The sequence below is a fragment of the Petromyzon marinus genome, chromosome 30 (genome assembly GCF_048934315.1).
Source record: "Petromyzon marinus isolate PM22_M1 ecotype Great Lakes invasive population chromosome 30, UKy_Petmar_22M1.pri1.0, whole genome shotgun sequence".
In the NCBI taxonomy this organism is placed as follows: Eukaryota; Metazoa; Chordata; class Hyperoartia; order Petromyzontiformes; family Petromyzontidae; genus Petromyzon; species Petromyzon marinus.
In genome coordinates, this window is record NC_133696.1 from 13,083,304 (window position 1) to 13,101,112 (window position 17,809).

Below are 17,809 nucleotides of genomic sequence, written 5' to 3' on the forward strand. Positions count from 1 at the left end.
TGAAGCATTCGTGACTGCAGGAATCCATACTCTTCGGTTCTTTTGGTAAAGTCACGTAGGTAGAAAAATAAAATAAAACAAAAAATAATATATCGCGCCTGAGGACGACCGCTTGTGCTGCGATTAAAAGTCATGATATATTCTTTTTATTTTTATTTTATTTTTCTACTTACGTGACTTTACCGAAATAAACAAAGAATGCAGATTATTGGTTAAGGTAAAAAACTGGCAAAATCTCCAGTGTCCAAACTAAACCATAACACCTGCCTTATCCATGTCTGTAAGGTGTACATGACCCTTTGAGATTCCTGGGTATTTCCCATTCTATACTCTATCCCATGGTTGTACTGAAAACAGTCGAGCACAGCATTGAACAAACTGCGTGACAATATACAGCCCTGGCAAACATTACCTAACCTCAACGACTCACATCATTAGTTCTAAAGCAGTTGGTTTTCATGCGGCTGGAATGTCACGGCATCCGAGAAGTGTGGGTGCAACATTTAAAAACGTCGATCAAGTTCATACTTGAAAAAATAAAACTTGCGAATAAGAGGACTCACCCAACTAATAAGAGCTGCGGATTTTCGTCCGTTAACCATTTTGAAACAATAAAGCACGCTGCAAAGAAACACCAGAGGAAGGGTAATGGTTGGTACACGTTGAATGAACACAATGCCCCTACTCACACTGCTGATATAATCAGAAGTGTATTTCACAAGTTAAGGCAATTGTGCTAATAAGTTATTTTACAAGGGCTACACTCGGCCGGCAGCCAACATCAAAGTGCATTAATTGTTCATTATTTAATTGAAACATATTTTTGTTCTATTGCCCAATTGTTGTATTCCCGCTGCGCAATCCTGTCGTGTCCTGATACAAAGAAATCGTCCAAAAAATACTTGGAACACAGCGCGACCCTGTGGGCGGGTGAGGGAGCGGCTCTGCGAGAGATTTCACGCGACTTTTGAAACAACAGTCGCCGTTCACCACAAAGGGGCGGTGGACATCACCACGGCGGGACAGACGCAGGTGCCATGGGTTCACCGACTGAGACGACTGGCAGATGACCCAAACTCTGCTCCCCAGTGCCAACTCTCTGCGTTTTAATCGCCCGGCGCTCTGCTCGTTGTTGTGAGCGTCGCTCCTCTGCCCTCCGTTGTTGCTGGAGGGCGACTGCCTCCAAATGCCCAGCAGCTTCCTTCACGAACCTCCTCCACAGAGGCCGATCTTGACACTGCTGGTACCAGTGACCCTCATCGCAATGCACTAGCACAGACTGATAAGTATTTGGAAACTTGTACACAGTGACATTTTAAACTCTCACTATCACAGGGCTGGCTGGACATAGGCTGCGCTGCACAGATTTGAGCTGGGTTAATACACAAGTATAATGTATATACTGTATAGTGTAACACGGGAAAGACTAGTGTACCTTGTATCGTATATATAGTGTAACTTGTACACAGTACTGTATAGTGTATATAATGTAATGTGTGCACAGTACATTTCATGTATATAGTGTAACGTGTACACAGTACAGTACAATGTATAGTGTAACGTGCGCACAGTACAGTATGTGTAGTGTAACGTGTGCACAGTGCAGTATATTGTGTGTAGTGTAACGTGTACACAGTACAATGTATATAGTGTAACGTGTACACAGTACAATGTATAGTGTAACATGTGCACAGTACAGTATGTGTGTAGTGTAACATGTACACAGTACAGTATATTGTGTGTAGTGTAACGTGTACACAGTACAGTATATTGTGTGTAGTGTAACGTGTACACAGTACAATGTATAGTGTAACATGTGCACAGTACAGTATGTGTGTAGTGTAACATGTACACAGTACAGTATATTGTGTGTAGTGTAACATACACAGTACAGTATATTGTGTGTAGTGTAACGTGTACACAGTACAGTTTATTGTGTGTAGTGTAACGTGTACACAGTACAGTATATTGTGTGTAGTGTAACGTGTACACAGTACAGTATATTGTGTGTAGTGTAACGTGTAAACAGTACAATGTATAGTGTAACGTGTGCACAGTACAGTATGTGTGTAGTGTAACATGTACACAGTACAGTATATTCTGTGTATTGTAACGTGTACACAGTACAGTATATAGTGTAACATGTACACAGTACAATGTGTATAGTGTAACGTGTACACAGTATAATGTATATAGTGTAACGTGTGCACAGTACAGTATGTGTGTAGTGTAACGTGTGCACAGTACAATATAGTGTAACATGTACACAGTACAATGTATATAGTGTAACGTGTACACAGTATAATGTATATAGTGTAACGTGTGCACAATATAATGTATATAGTGTACAGTGTAACACGGAAGACAAGAGTTTTAGCTGATATACAGTGTACAATGTATCTATTGTAACAGTACTATAGTATAACAGGCTAACGCGGGTATACGAGATGTGGCATAGTTTAATGTGTATATAAAGAGTTAAAAAAGTGTAACTTGAGGTACAGTCCAGCCTCTCACCGCAACACCGTACGCGCGCCACTCGGCCCCAACCACTTTTCAAACGCCAACGACTGCCTCAACGCCGCCTCCTTATTGGCTCGCCGCACTTGACGTCACCGAAGTTGACCCAATAGCCGCGCGAGAGCAACGGCGCCGTGATTGGCTGGGGAAACGCGGCTCGGGGCTAATGAGGTGTGTGGGGGGGGAGGTATGAGAGCGCGCAACGCGCGCACGTGACGAGTCACGTGACGAGCAGTCGTGGGGGGGGGACGGTGGGGGGGGCGTATGGGGGGGGGACGGTGGGGGGGGCGTATGGGGGGGGACAGTGGGGGGCGTATGGGGGGGGGACGGTGGGGGGGGGGCGTATGGGGGGGGGACGAGGGGGACGGGGACAAGGGGGAGGGGCGGGACGGTGGGGGAAGGACGGGGGGGGTAAGGGGGGGAACGGGAGAGGAACGGGGGGCGCAGGGGGGGGTAAGGTGGGGGGGGGACGGTGGGGGGGGGACGGTGGGGGAGGAATCGCGGCACGTGACGGAACCATAGCAACGGATATTTTCCTTTGGGGGGTCACGTGGGAGGTTTCCGCCAATCGAGGACACGGTGTCCATAGCAACGCGTGGTGCAAGACACGCGGGGAGAGAGACGTGGGAAGGGAGACGCGGGAGCAGAGACAAGAGACACTCGCTGGGGACAAGAGACACTCGCTGGGGACAAGAGACACTCGCTGGGGACAAGAGACACTCGCTGGGGACAAGAGAGCGAGCAGGGAGGGTCGCCGGGTGCACGGGGAGACGAGGCGCGGGTGGTCTCCTGCGTGCCCCACCCGTTGGGAGCGTGGCCCACCTCCACCCCGCTGCTGTTCACAGATGTCGGACGCAATGTCCGCTGCCGCCACCACCCAGAGAGGCAAGGGCACGCAGAGCGCCAGTGGCGCCACACTGGACTTCTCATTTCGCTGCATCACCGCCATGGAAGGTACACGAGCGCCGAGCGGGGCCCCGGCAGGGTGGCGACGCAGTGGTAACAACTCGCATTGGGCCCCTTTCTGTGTGGAGTTTGTGTGCTTTCCCCCCTGTTCCGCGTGGGGTTTGCAACGTGTGTACTCCGGAAGCTTCAAATCAAGATTGAGGCGTTAAGATGTTTAAACGCCAAATAGGTAATACTCTTTGGTTCTATTCGGTAAAGTCACGTAGGTAAAAAATAAAACAACACAAATCACGACGTTTCGGCCACAACACAAGCGGCCTTCATCAGGTGAAGGGACCAACCTGTCCAGTGGACAGCGTTGGAGTGAAGAAATCCAAGCGCTGGTCGCCTCCTTTCGCCTCCTTTTAAGCTGAGGGGGTAAACGGCAAACGCCTTGAAAAGGAAATAGCATAAAACACGCCACTAACAACGCTTGAGATTAGCGCAAGATGATAATACACCACCCTGGAAGTTTGGAGTGCCACTACGAGAATAAATATACTATACCATTGAAAATTAGTTTAATGTTTGGTTCGATTTTGAACATTTTCCAACGGTTGCTTAATTTGAAACCATCTTCTCGGTTGAAATTGTGTCTGTTTGTAAATATGAATTGCCTCGTGGACAAATCTCTGACGATAACCTATCGGTTTGCAAAGGACCTTGGTATCGGAGAAAATTATATCGTGATCACCCACAGCGTTGTAAATAGGTATCTTTTGCGAGGAATTAAGTCCGCATTAACCACACGTACTTGTGGTATAACATGTAAACAAACATCTATTAGTTTGCATGTTGTATTTGGTGTTTGCCAGAAAGGGTAAAATATTTGATTTTTTCCCACAAGTAGCTCTGTAGTTGGTGGCTGCTGCGGGCTGTTGCTACCGAAGCTTGCTGCGTTAACCGTCTTAACGGGATCTTCCGCGTAACAAATACGCATTGAGTTGAAATGGTGGTATAAGTTTGGAAGACACAACGCGACAGTGATTGCGACACCAAAGAGCTTGGGGTAACGGATACAGAAGACTGACACGGTTCATTTACGTAAGCTCAAACTTCTGAATTAGTGCATTTTTTGCCAGAATAATCTTTCAATCCTACAGAATATAAAAAAACATCATAATACGTATTGTCTTGGCATTTTATTTCGTAAAAAAGGTAGATCAATTTTAGTTTCCGAGTACGGTACAGGATTGTGAGAAAAGTATGGAAATAACAGCAGTCTCTTATATTTTATACTAGCGGGAAGTACCCGGCGTTGCCCGGGGGAAAATTTTATTTTAAAATTTCTCAAAACTTAAAAACATAACATATGCAAATGAAAATAAAACTTTGATCATTACCTCATCAATTAAAATAAAACCCAACGCGCGGTGGAAATAAAAACTTACGCTCGCGCCAAGATTCATTTCTTTAAATCGAACAAAGTAATCGAAGGTTGTAGATTTATTTATAATCGGCCTAGTCCCGTTTAATCGATACCACAAACGCTCACCAGATATCGATTCTCGCCAGTCCTGTATGCGGGTTAACGCCACACACTTCATGGTCATCCCCCCCCCACCACCACAATATACAAAGTATATTTTTTAGGTTTTACATTGTGTACAGTATGGGAGCTAGCCACATGGCAAATTCAAGTTTGTAGCCTAGTATATTATATCCATTCCCCCCCCCAGCCGCGCATTTGTGCGGGATACAGGGTCTACGCGCAGGGTGGGGGGGGGGATGCGTGACGTCAGCAGGCACACTGCGTGACGCTGCCGCATGCGGGTGACATCACAGATGTGACGTGACCGCTCACTTGCCGTGCAAAATATATGCATTATTGCGCCCCCCCCCCCAATACAAAAGTCAATTTTTATACTTTTTGCATTGTGTACAGTCTGAAAACTACCCACATGCCAAATTTCAAGTTTGTAGCATGTTGGGAAGTACACTAAACATTTCGAACAGACACATTCACAAATTTCCCTTTTATATATGTAGTGTTTATAATGACGAATACACTTCTTATGAGGCACACTCTATTTAAAATCTGCTCAAATTGCCTACACAACTTAAGTCCTTTATTTGTCATAACGGTATGTATAATACAGTGAAACTGCTCTCTTATCTTCATTATTATTTGTGACCTACCAATGTCTGCAGCCAGGATCAATCGATGACAATCCTATTAGATATTTAACAGATGAGATGCATTGCGCAGTTAATTCCTCCTGTTTGATAATACTTCTCTTGTCCGTATGCATCTGTGCAGATAGGGGTTTTTTTTGCGGTTAAGCCATAGTGCCCACATACCGCTCGTATCAATGCAGATAAGAGGAGCGGCGACCCACTACTCTGTAGAGTAACATTGGTATAAAGCGTGTTACAATATAAACAGCGCATTGAAAACGCGTACTATTTTATGTACTGTTTACAAAGTGTGTTCATAAATCCACACTGAGAAACGCGATGATTGACAGAGGGGTGTAAATTATTTTTTTGATAGTGTATTTAAATAGAGGTACTGCAAGTAAGTAGTTTTCAGTTGTAAAGGCATAGTTTAACAAGACAACACTTGCCACCATCCTTCAAACCCATTGGTGAAAAAGAGCAAAGATTTTGTTTACATGAAAATATAATGTTCATATGAAGCATGCATATTCACTGAGGCTAAGCAGTCTTCAGATGACACAAAAATAGGAATGCACCAAACAGTACGTTCCGTTATTTTGCCGCTGAATACTATAATAAGCAACAACATAAGCAAGATTGCAGAAAAATCATTATTTATGTTTGGTTCCAGACGAATATTTTACATTGATCTGGTAATGAAGTTGGAGTGCCAAGCAAATACTTTTTTTTACTTTTTATTTACTTATTACTTATTGTATTTGCCACTTACCTTTCTTATGCTATTCGTTGTGCACAGTTGCTCTTTATTTTGCACGCGGTTGAAATTTACTTTGCTCAGTCGGTGTTAGCCGCTGAGTTTGCGACGGGTTTATTTTTTCATTCGTGTTTTACTGTATACCCCTTTACCCTTCCGTTGTAGTGTGCACTGATGCCTACTTTATTTATGGCGTTATTGGCACGTAAAATAAAAGTGATTGATTGATGCTGTTTGCTGTATGCTTGCCCTGATTTGGAGTGTGTTGTGTCGTGTCGCTGTCAGACTTGCTCACAGAAGATCCTCGGAGTATGCCAGCGGAAGCAAAGGCGCGAAATGCCAATGCTGTGAAGGCCCCAAGCCAACACAAAACTGAGGATGCGATTATGGCAGCAAGTGGAACAACATCTATGCACGTTGCTAAAGTCGTGCCGCTAGGGTTGCTTGGTTATGCGAGCGTGGCCCCAAGCACAGACACCGCGCAGAGTGAACACAAGTATGACGTGACGGCCCTGCGCTTGAACAACAATGCGCTGACAAACCTTGAAGGATTCTGGGAGACGACAGCGGCACTGATTCAGCAACCTTCTGCCCTGGCATGGATTGATCTTTCTTTCAACCAACTGTCGGACATTCCGCAAGTAGGTGCAGATATGCAGTTTCACCTTAGAAAGTACACAGGGTGATCTGAAAGGTTTCCATGTGTCCACGCGCACAGGTGCTGTGTGACACTTCACTTGGCAAACGGACTCCATGCTTCCGTGCGCCAGGTAGTGTGATACTTCATTTGGCACATTTACCTCGCACGTCCATGTGCCAGATGCTGTGTGACACCTTGACTTCATGCTCCAGGTGCTGTGTGACACTCACTTGACACACTGACTCCGTGCGTCCATATGCCAGGTGCTGTGTGAGCTGCAGGAGCTGCGTGTGCTCTATCTCCATGGTAACACGGTGTCTCGGCTCTCCAATGTCAGCACTCTGGTCCCCTTGCGTCATCTCCGTTCACTAACGCTGCACGGGAACCCAATCGAGACGGAGAACCACTACCGGTACCAGCGCACACGATACCCACGGAGCCGTGACACAGTCCAGCAGTAGCGCTTTGACTGCTCGTTGATGAGGTTTGCAGTTCTAATCCAGCAATCGCCGTGATTAATACTGCTGTTGTATTGACCGGTAAATACTTCATGCCGTCTGCCTCACGGTGGACGTTAAAGAGCCCGTGAGGTCATTCGATTTGAGCAGGCCATTGTGTGCCAGCGTCACGGTCCATATTTTTTTAAATTTTAAGAATTACCTGAAAATTACTGAATTCGGATTGAATGTAGCAACATCGCCTCCTAGTAAACAACTGTAGACTTTGTGAAACATAGCTCTTTGATTCGTGATAACTTCGCGTTATAAGAATTCCGTGAATACCAAATGTACTAATTGTAAAATATGATAAACTGTAATGCACTAATTTATTATTAATAATAAAGTTTTTTGGGTTAGATTGTGTGAGTATAAATGTTGTGGATTTACTCTCCAACACACCAGTGGGCTGAATTAGTAACCAATTGGCGCGTTGTTTACGTGACAAACCTTACTGGCTGTGTTTGGTGGTGGAGGGTTACGGCACATTTATACTTACACGATCTAACCCAAAAGCCTTTATTATGAATAATATTGGTCATGAAAGCCTACATGCTAAAATTACTAATTTATTGTGCCTGCATGTCTTTGTTGCAGCTACTATGTGCTATCAGCACTGCCTTCCCTCAAATCTCTGGATTTCAGTGCTGTGACAAATCAGGATCGACAGACTGCTGTGATCTGGAGTATGAACCGTGCCCGGCACTCCAAACGAAAACTACGAGACCAGCAAGACTAATCAACATATTTGAACTTGCACACCTGACTTCATTCTGATGACATGAAGATAATCTAGAGGGAATGTCGATCTCAATAAATCTGCATCTGAACAATTGCTCATCACACTTACACATTTAAAAGCAAAAACCTAGGTTTTAAAATCAACACTAGTATATCACAAAGCATTAAACATTAAAATATGCATATTTAGGCATGTAGAGGAAAATTTTTATGCATCACCATTAGTATAAATTGAAATGTGACAGAACAAATTCACTTTAATTTCAATGTTGTACAATGTGTGGACAAACTATTATTTAATAACTAGGTTGTTGGGGGGCGCCTATGGCGCCTATGGCGCCCCCCAACAACCTAGTATTCATCATAGAAAGATAAAGTTGTGCGCTTACCAACGTAATGGATTGTCTGTCCCTGCAACTTGGTTATTGTGATAGCGTATGCGGCGAGAATGGGATATTGTCGTCGTCGCAAAACAAATGGCAAAGTCGTGTCAGTGGGGGCCAAGTCTATTCTGGGAATTAACACTGAATCGCCTCGTTCTCTCCCTCTCTCAAGCATTCATGATATTCATCATAGAGAGAGAAAGTTGTTTATATTTAAATATCATTTTACATCTGGAAGACTTCATTGAAAACGAATTTCGTGTGAATTTTCTCTCGTCGTTAAGTAAATGTCCTTGCTGGGGGTTCGGTTCGATGCAGAAGGCGACAGAGCTGGCTGTGCGGGAAGACCACCATCTGCAGATCGATTCCAACGTAATCGAACGTCCGTCCCTGCGCCTCCGTCGTTCATGCACGGGGCGTGTAGGTTTGCAACGCCCCTGCATGAAAACGAAGGGAAGTGCAGCGTTCATATTCATCACAGATAAAGTTGGGTGATTATATTATTAATAATATTGATCACTGTTGATTTAGCATCCTTTATGTAAACTGAAAACATGGGTGTGCATATTCTGTATATGTGTTACATATGTCTTTAGAGAAAACCCACGCAACTCTATCTTATACAGATGGAACAGATGGAGATTAGTCCGAACTTGCTGTACCACCTTCTCCTGGCCCTTCTCTGACCCTTGAGCGCTACATCTATTGCAGGCGCTATGCCGTACACATGCCTGCACATTGACAGGACGCTACACACGAGTTGGGCATAATGAGAGTGTCTCGGTAAAGTAAAAGTGTAGAATTCGTAACTCGCACAGTTTTTTTGTTCACTCTTGGACAAAGAACGATTCAAATGCGCAGGAAACCATAGCCAAGCGGGAAGGCCACAAGAACTGGTGCAACACAATTGCCCAAGTTTTCTGGTCCTATGTTAGAATGTTTGGGAAAACGAAATTACTTCTACAAAGCTGTGATATATATAGTTTGGGTTGCTGCGGTTCAGGTAACACGAGCCCGACGTCAACCCAACGGCCCGAGGGAATTGCCTCTTAGCCAGGGCATTGCAGTTAAGAGGAATTGTACCGTATATGGTAAATGTGCAACGACTTTGCATCGTGTTTGAATATTTTAATTAACTACATATGTTGAAGTCTTCGAGTCAAAATCCATAGTCAAAAGACCACGTGTATCCAGCTAAAATGTGTAATAAATGCAGTGCTAATTGTATTTAAAGACCCTGGAGTCACTGCTTATTTTACGATGCAGACTAGATTCTCTACTGGATGGCCAATGTTGACCACTGGTATCTGGAGCCATGCACACATTGCCAACAGTGATGACCACCCTGACCTTAACTCTGCAATGTGGGACAAAGGTTTCCACAAAGCGTACCTTCGGTATTTCAAAACTTTTTTTTCATTTTAGATACAGTATACCAAAGAGTATGGATTCCTGCAGTCACGAAAGCTTCAAATCAAGATTAAACAGTATACTGTTGCCCCAGGTTGCCCAGTACTGGACTGCAGATGCTGAATTTAGTTTTCATTGTTGTACGCACTGTTTCAAAGTGTGAAATTCATCTGACCCACATTTGCCATCCTACTTCGATTGTACAGGTATCCCTGGATTTATGAAAGGGATGCATTCAAAAAACAACGCATAAAAGAAATTTCGTGAATTGGAATGGCTTTTCCCATTAATATAATACTAAAAATTAGGGATTTGTTTCGGACAGTCATTTCAACTCAACTCCGAACCTAAAAATATACGATCACTTTTCACAATACACAAATAACAAGAACAAATTAAAACGAGTGTTAGAATGATGTGGAGGAATGATGTGGAGGCGTTAGTGTTGCACTGCAGGGCCACCGTGACACTTTCGCGGATAGATGACGGCGCAGCCTCCTGGGTGCTCCTCGTATGATGATCTCAGCGCCTGGCCATTGTGAAATTTCGTTTACGCGGAAATTCGATTTCGTTTCGAAAAGTGTCCATAATTTGTCAATTGCGTTCACGTGAACATTCATAAACCGAAAGTTCGTAAATCGTAACATTTGTAAACATTCAAATGTCACCTGGAGAACGTTTAAATTCAGGTTCTGTATGTACTATGTTGAACTTTCGAACCGTACGTAGCCAACCGTGCTAATTGGAGATGGGATTGCATGGCGCACGAGAGGATGGATAGCGAGTACCGCACCTGGCCGCCTTTATCTTCCCTCTGCTGATAGGTTTTCCACCATGGGAATGTGATGCCACGGCCTCGAAGCCACTTTGCAGGCACTGCGACCGCCCCCACCCCCTGACCTCCACACTGAATACACACTTTGCACACACGTAATGTCCTGACGTTGGGTCGCCTGGCAGTCGAGTTTTTATCCAAGGATTCCTCTGGGGAATGTCCAATGGTTTTGTGGTGCCACCGCGACGGAGTAGTTCCGTCAGGGACCGCGCCCACCGCCGCGACACCACCCCCGGGGGGTGACAACGCCGACGCGGCGCACTGCGCCGCAACCCCCCCCCCCCGCACGAACGCACACACACCCCACGTAGAGCCGGAAGGGGAGATCACCTGGCCGATGGGTTTTTTTTCCAGAAGCCCCTAATGGGATTAAGTTTCATGGTTTCCTACGGCCGGGAATTGGGGCGATCTCCCCCCGTAGCTGACACGAACCGCGGCGCCGTGACCTGATATTAAAATCACGTAGTCGCGGCGGAGGCCGTAAAGCCACCACGGACGAAATTACACAGACGCGGCACAGGGCGTGTGAACCACGAGATGCCTGTTGTTATAGATGGAATTAGGAACTGAATGCCCCTGATTATAGGTGAGCTCACGGATCCAAATGACAACAGGATAGGAGCATTCAGGCCTTTGAATGAGCAGGGCGACACGGGGCGGAAGCATCTGAATGCTTTTGTGCTAGATAAGGTCACAGGACGGAATGCCTTTGTTAGGATCAGGGATCTAGATAACGAAGGGGTAAGAATATCCAACATCTGAATGGACAGGGCCACCTGGGGTGTTAGAACCACAGTGCGCCTTTATTATGAATGGGATTAGGGACTCGATGACAATGAGATAAAAATAACTCGGCCTCTGAATGGACAGGGCAAGCATGGGTGCGGGAGCACCGGAATGCCTTTAGAGTGGATAAAAGCACAGGCTGGGGGTAGCGGGAGGAGTCTTTTTCAAAATCATCGTGGTCCACGGAGCAGGATTGTCAGCCGTTCGAGACGTCCGTGCGACGAGCCCAGCGCAGCTAGATTCAACTCTCTACGGAGACGACTCACAGTATCGCCTTTCTACAGCGTTCAGCGCAGCAGAGTGGAAGCAATCGTAAGTAGAGGAGAGGTAAGTTTGGGCTATTGAATCGAGGGTAGAAAGCGGAGCTATAGGCAGGATAAGCTGAATCTGGGCTCCTCGAGGAATAGGCTAAGAGGGCCTTCTGACTCCCACAGACACTCGTAGTTAGCGGGATACTCACGGGGAATAAAACCGCTAATAGAGGATAAAGCTGTGTCGTGGTCGCTGTGAGTGCGAGGAGGGAGACGGAGTGTTTGGTGTTCGCATACCTGTACGAGTGTGTACAATACTGTTTTGCGCTCGTGCGCATACGCGGCTGTTTGCAGCGGATACGAGAGTAAAGAGTGCTTGGTGGTCGCGCGCACGCACGGTTGTTTACATCGAGGCGGAGCGCTTAGCGTGCGCGTGCCTGCGCGGCTGTTTATGGGTGTGCTGTTCAGCGTGCGCGTGCCTAAGCGACTGTTTTCGGTGGTGTTTAGCGCTCGTGTGCATGTGCGACGGTGTTGTGGTCGCGTGCCTGCGCGATTGCTAATCGCGAAGTAGTGAACTAAAGCGCCGAGCGCGCGCGTATTCGCGCGACTGTTTGAACGGGCTCTTTAACTCAGAGCCAGGCGACCCTCAATCGGCGGCGCGCGCACGGCAAACGTCCCGCCCGCCCATCCCTCGACCCCAACCCCCTCGCGTGCGATTGGTCTACTGGGCTGGGCAGGGGGTAGAGGCGTGTTTGTTATTACCGGGGCACGTGGAGCGGGGGTGGGAGGGAGACACGCGCCGCGCAAGTCTGTTAACGGGCGGGAGGGAGTTTTTATGGGCGAACGCCCTCCTCACGGTACACCGCCTCGCAGCGCACCGCGAGCGTAAAGTGACGTGCCCTACCCATCGGTGAAAACATGCAGACACGGTCAGCAGCACAGGAGGGCGGGGTAGTGGAGGTCGCTAGCCCGAACCCCACAGAGCAGCCGGGGGGTAGTGGGATAAATGTGGCGGGGGAGTCGGGAGCCAACGGCCCCGACAATTCGGTGATGGCGGGGGACATTCGGCCCCATAGTTTCTCGATGCCAGGAGTTTGGCTCGACGCAGCAGGACAGTTCACATCGCAGTGCCCCAGAATTGGCTTCATAGTGTATGGGCGCAAAAAGATTACCGGGTCAGCTGCGATGAGTTGTACATTCCTGAATACAGTGTCCGGGTGGGCCAGAGGAAAAAGTGCGGGGGAAAGAAAACAGTATGTTGGGGGAGCTCAACGCCCGCTGTGAGAAACAAGTTCGGTAAGGCCACAGGTAGGCGCACGATTGGCCTCGCGTTATCACGTGACCCAGGTTTTTTTGTTGTCGGATGTAAAAAGGCCAAGATCTGGGTCAGTCCTCACTTCGTCAATCACAGCGTCCGTGTAATGCCAGTGACTGCAGCTACGAAGTACGAGGTAAGACGCTTGGTTGATAAGGTGTTTCTCGCAATACTCTCCTCCCAGGTCATACCGACTAGACAGCTTACTTACGAGGGTTTGTTTGCGCCGAAAATAAAAGTATTAGCATGGATTGTGTGTGCCGTGGTGGTTGCGATTTCCGTGTGGAGCTACCACGTATACGTAAGTGAGTCAATTTTGTGGGTGGTTGTGTGTAGACCACCATGTACACATGCTCATTCATTACGCAGGTGGTAGAGCGTTCCGTGGCCTTTTGCTAGTGGCAGTTGTTGTGTGCGCAGGCATGTGTTTTAACTCCACGTGGCCCCAACCAGCAATACAGCATGTCCCTTAGGGACACCGCTAACCAAGGGGGCCCAGTTACTCGGTCAGGGGGTGCCAGGCAAGGGCAGCCCGTCGCAGTGGAGGATGGGGAAGAATGGGCGGATGTTGCGCCCCACTTTCCCGTAAGGGCAGCAGGGTGGACGTCGGGCCCCACATAATGGTGTCAGAAGAGGTACAACTCCCCATGCGTCTGTAGTGTTGTAAGGACGAGCAGACTTCTTTAGGAGGCACACTCTGTTTATTGTATTATTTCCTTATACAATGCTTAACACACACAGAGAGATATTTGGTCCCCTCACCCGATACCCTAGGGAGGTACAGCCTCCGGACCTGGCGGGACTCACACGTCTACCGCTAACCTCCTTGATACCTAAGGAGGTACAACCTCCGGACTTGGCGGGACTCACACGTCTACCGCTATCCTAGTCCTCCGGCTAGGACCTAGGGGAGGCTATCTGACCCACCGCTGGCCCGGTGGGTCCTGACCACTGGGTATGCTGAGCCTTAGCCCTTAGAAGGGCTGGGAGGCTGGTCCAGGGTCCTAGCTAGGCTTCAGCCCAGTCTTCTGTCTTCGTGCAGGGAGAGAACTCCCCGAGGTCCGTTGGGTCACCCGTCTTATACTCCTTCGTGGCCAGGTAGAACCAATCATACATTCCCACGTGGAACCGTCTGATTGGTTCGTACCAAACCCTGGCTACGATCCGTTTCACCTCGACTGACCCCAACCGTTGTACCCAGGGGTAATGCTGCACTGCCCTGATGGCAATGCAGGTTACGCAAAACAGCGCGTAGTTAACACCTCTACATCACCCCCTCCTTCGGAAGCTCCAGCCGTCCCGGCTGCAACAATGGGAACTCCGAAATTACCAACGGTAGAAGAATTGTGAGTGTGCCTCACGAACAACAAGAACAAGAACAATAAAACCCCTATAAATACCCCCCTTAACAACATAACGTTAGTACAAGGCACTAGACATGCCAAAAAAAATTATAACAACCGGCGAGATTTCGCACGCGTGTGTTTCGCGGAACCATTGTAGGGGATGGCAGGCTTTGTCGGCGGCACAAGGGAAGGAGGAGGATGAGCCAGAGCATCCGGTGGGCCTTTAGGCCTCTCCACGGGGACACCTGCTGCTCCACGGTCCATTGAGGCCGAACGTGGCCTGCATGGAGCTGTCACTCCCGCGTCATCTGCAGGAGGAATGACGCGCCTGCGCTGTGGGTTAGGCACCAACGGGGCAACATCTGGCTCGTCGGACGCATCGCACACTCGGCCCCCGTGTCGTGTGTGTTGTGGAGGGACGCGTGGCGTGACGAAGGGTTTCAACCGAGAGGGGTGAACGCACCAGCGACGCCGTCCCCAGCGAATTTTAGCACATTGGGGACGCAGGACTTCCACTACTTCAACCGGGCCTCGCCATGGTCTGAGGAGTTTGGCCGACGTGGACACTGGCACCTGGGGGCAGTGGAGCCATGCCCTGTCTCCCGGTGCCCACCGATGCGTGTACGTCCGAGGGTCACGCAGTCGCAAATTCGCCCGTTGGCGGGAAGCCGAATTTTCAATGGCGGCCTCCCGTGCCTCGGCCAACTTACGGAGGTTGAATCGCAAGTGGTCAACGAGCTTTGACTTTTGCGGTGGCTGTTCGATTTCCAGCCAAACGTCGGCGGGAGGAAAGGCATCCCTGCCGTACATTAGAAAGAACGGGGAAAATCCCGTCGCCGCGTGAGGGGCCATTCGGTATGCGGCGAGGACCCCCGGAACCTGCAAGTCCCAATCGAGGTGGGATTCATCGACCTGATGGCATAACATAGCGGTCAGAGTTCTATGAAGGCAGTCCACCATGCCGTCGGTCTGGGGATGGTAGGGCGAAGTGCGCACTTTCTTAGTGCCCAACAGGCGGCACACATCATTCAGCAAGGCTCCCGAAAAATTTCTTCCCTGATCGGTCAGCAACCGTTCTGGTGCGCCCTTGTCCAGGACGTAGCCCTGAACAAAGGCGTCCACAACGGCCGCCGCCGACTAGTTGGGGAGGGCCCAGGCCATAGGCCACCGTGTAAAATACTCTACCCCAACCAGAAGGTACTTATTACCCCGTGGCATAGTAGAAAAAGGGCCCAAAATATCGAGAGCCACCAACTCATTTATACGAGAGACCGAAATGGGTTGCAGGGGTGGACATGCCGGTTTAGCCGGCGGTTTACGTTGCGCACAATGGGTGCATCCCAGCAAAATGTCAGTGATGTCGCGCAGCATGCCCGGCCAGAAAAATTGCAACCGTAACAACCCAATGGTCCTATGAACACCAAGGTGCAATAAACGCTCATGCGCCACCCATACGGCTTTGCATCGCAAGGCGGACGGCACGACGATTTTATGTTGACATGAGTCAACATCCCAATGCATCAACAAGCCGTGCTTCATGACGAATGAATAAAATTTGCCCTGTTTTGGAGCCGCATTATTCGCATGGCGACGCAACCTCAGTAATGACATGTCATCGCTCTGGTGCCGACCCCATTCGGGCAAAGTTAGCCCCAGCAAATCGTCACTGGCCATTGGATCTGCATGATCCAACATCGGCGCTGAGGCGGCGGGAAGTGCGGCTGACACCGTTGTGAGAGGTGCGACCTGCGCAGCCCAAAAAACACGCACATTTTTGAGCCGGCGGGAGGCGAGACAACGCATCGACATTCGTGTGTTGTGCACCCCTACGGTAAGTGACATTGAAATCGTAGTCCTGAAGGACTTCGAGCCACCGAGAAAGCTGCCCGGACGGTTGGTCAACCCGCAGAGCGTACTGTAAAGCCGAATGATCAGATCGCACGGTAAAATGCTGACCATACAGGTACTGCCTGTATTGCTGAATAAAAAAAACAATGGCCAGCAGCTCACGTCTGGTCACACAGTATCTTTGTTCAGCAAGAGACAAGACTCTGCTACCATAGGCAACAACCCTTTCAATGCCATCAACTTTTGGGACAGAACACCCCCAATCCCCGTATTGCTAGCATCGGTGTCCAACACGAATGGCACGGAAAAATCGGGGTACGCAAGGGACGGTGCCGTCACGAGCGCATTCCGCAAGGAGTTGAACGCGGCCTGTTCTGCGTCCCCCCAATGAAACGCCACCCATTTTGATGTAAGGGCGTGGAGCGGCTTGGCAATCGTCGCGAAGCCAGCAACAAACCGGCGGTAGTACGACGTAAAACCAATAAAACTACGAACATCGCCCGCAGATGTAGGGGTCGGCCAATGTTGAACACATTTGGTTTTTTCAGGGTCGATAGAGATGCCCGAGTGGCTAACTATGTGGCCCAGATAGCGCACAGACTCACACAGAAGGTGACACTTCTGCGGCTTGAATTTCAAGTTAGCGGCCTGCATTTTCAAGAAGACAGCATGCAACCGTTCGATGTGTTCGCCGAACGTGCGGCTAAAGACGATGACGTCGTCAAGATAAATGAGACATGAGTCCCACTGGAGCCCAGCGAGGACCAGCTCCATGAGCCTCTGGAACGTTGCTGGGGCCGAGTGGAGACCCATGGGCAATCTATTAAACTCGAAAAGGCCCTGTGGTGTCCGAAAAGCAGTCTTAGGTTTTGACGCTTCGTCGAGGGGGAGTTGCCAAAACCCCGACAGAAGGTCCAAGGTGGAGAAATAGTGCGCCTCTGCCAGGGCATCCAATGACTCGTCCATACGAGGGAGAGGGTAGGCGTCCGCTACCGAGATTTTATTAAGGCGCCGAAAATCAACGCAAAAACGGAGACTGCCATCGCGCTTTTTGACCAGCACTATTGGAGCACCCCAGGGACTAGTGGAGGGAGAAATTATATCGGCCTCCAGCATGTCATCCACAGCCGATTTAACATGCTGTTTCTCCGCCGGGCTAAGCCGAAACGGGTTTTGTCGAATCGGGGCAGCTTCACCAGTATCAATGTGGTGACGCAGCAGCTTGGTGCAGCCAATATCAAATTTAGATTTACTGAAGACATCGGAAAATTCTCGCAGAAGAGCGCGCAATTTAATTAGCTGCGAATGAGACAGATCACCCGTGTCTGTGCAGAGCGCGTCCAACCATCTCTCATCCGATTCGGAAGGAGGTGGGACCTGCGGCGTGTCATGCACGTGTCCCGCGACTCCGGTCCCC

General features: G+C 48.7%; 2 protein-coding genes across 2 annotated transcripts in view; one reads left to right on the forward strand and one right to left on the reverse strand.

Moving 5' to 3' along the window:
- Positions 1 to 2,607, reverse strand: part of LOC116947626 (uncharacterized) — a 39,393-nt gene extending 36,786 nt beyond the window's left edge. Inside the window, exons 1-2 of the mRNA XM_032963593.2 lie at positions 2,518 to 2,607; positions 564 to 621 (exon numbers count right to left, since the gene is read on the reverse strand). Of these exons, the coding sequence (XP_032819484.1) occupies positions 564 to 602 (39 nt within the window). The 5' untranslated portion in view covers positions 603 to 621; positions 2,518 to 2,607. The remainder of the gene's footprint in view (positions 1 to 563; positions 622 to 2,517) is intronic.
- Positions 2,608 to 3,341: 734 nt separating this feature from the next.
- Positions 3,342 to 9,828, forward strand: LOC116947628 (leucine-rich repeat-containing protein 51). Its single transcript, XM_032963594.2, has 4 exons — positions 3,342 to 3,474; positions 6,626 to 6,981; positions 7,244 to 7,392; positions 8,075 to 9,828. The coding sequence occupies exons 1-4, from the start codon at positions 3,366 to 3,368 to the stop codon at positions 8,214 to 8,216; spliced, it is 756 nt and encodes a 251-aa protein (XP_032819485.1). The 5' UTR covers positions 3,342 to 3,365; the 3' UTR covers positions 8,217 to 9,828.
- The last annotated feature ends 7,981 nt before the right edge of the window (positions 9,829 to 17,809 follow it).

What these genes read in the sequence shown, in the direction of transcription:
- LOC116947628 (XM_032963594.2), top strand. Translation starts at nt 3,366, where the DNA reads ATGTCGGACGCAATGTCCGCTGCCGCCACCACCCAGAGAGGCAAGGGC. An exon ending in AACTGTCGGACATTCCGCAA is followed by an intron (nt 6,982 to 7,243) that starts GTAGGTGCAGAT and finishes TCCATATGCCAG; the next exon opens with GTGCTGTGTGAGCTGCAGGA. An exon ending in GAGACGGAGAACCACTACCG is followed by an intron (nt 7,393 to 8,074) that starts GTACCAGCGCAC and finishes TCTTTGTTGCAG; the next exon opens with CTACTATGTGCTATCAGCAC.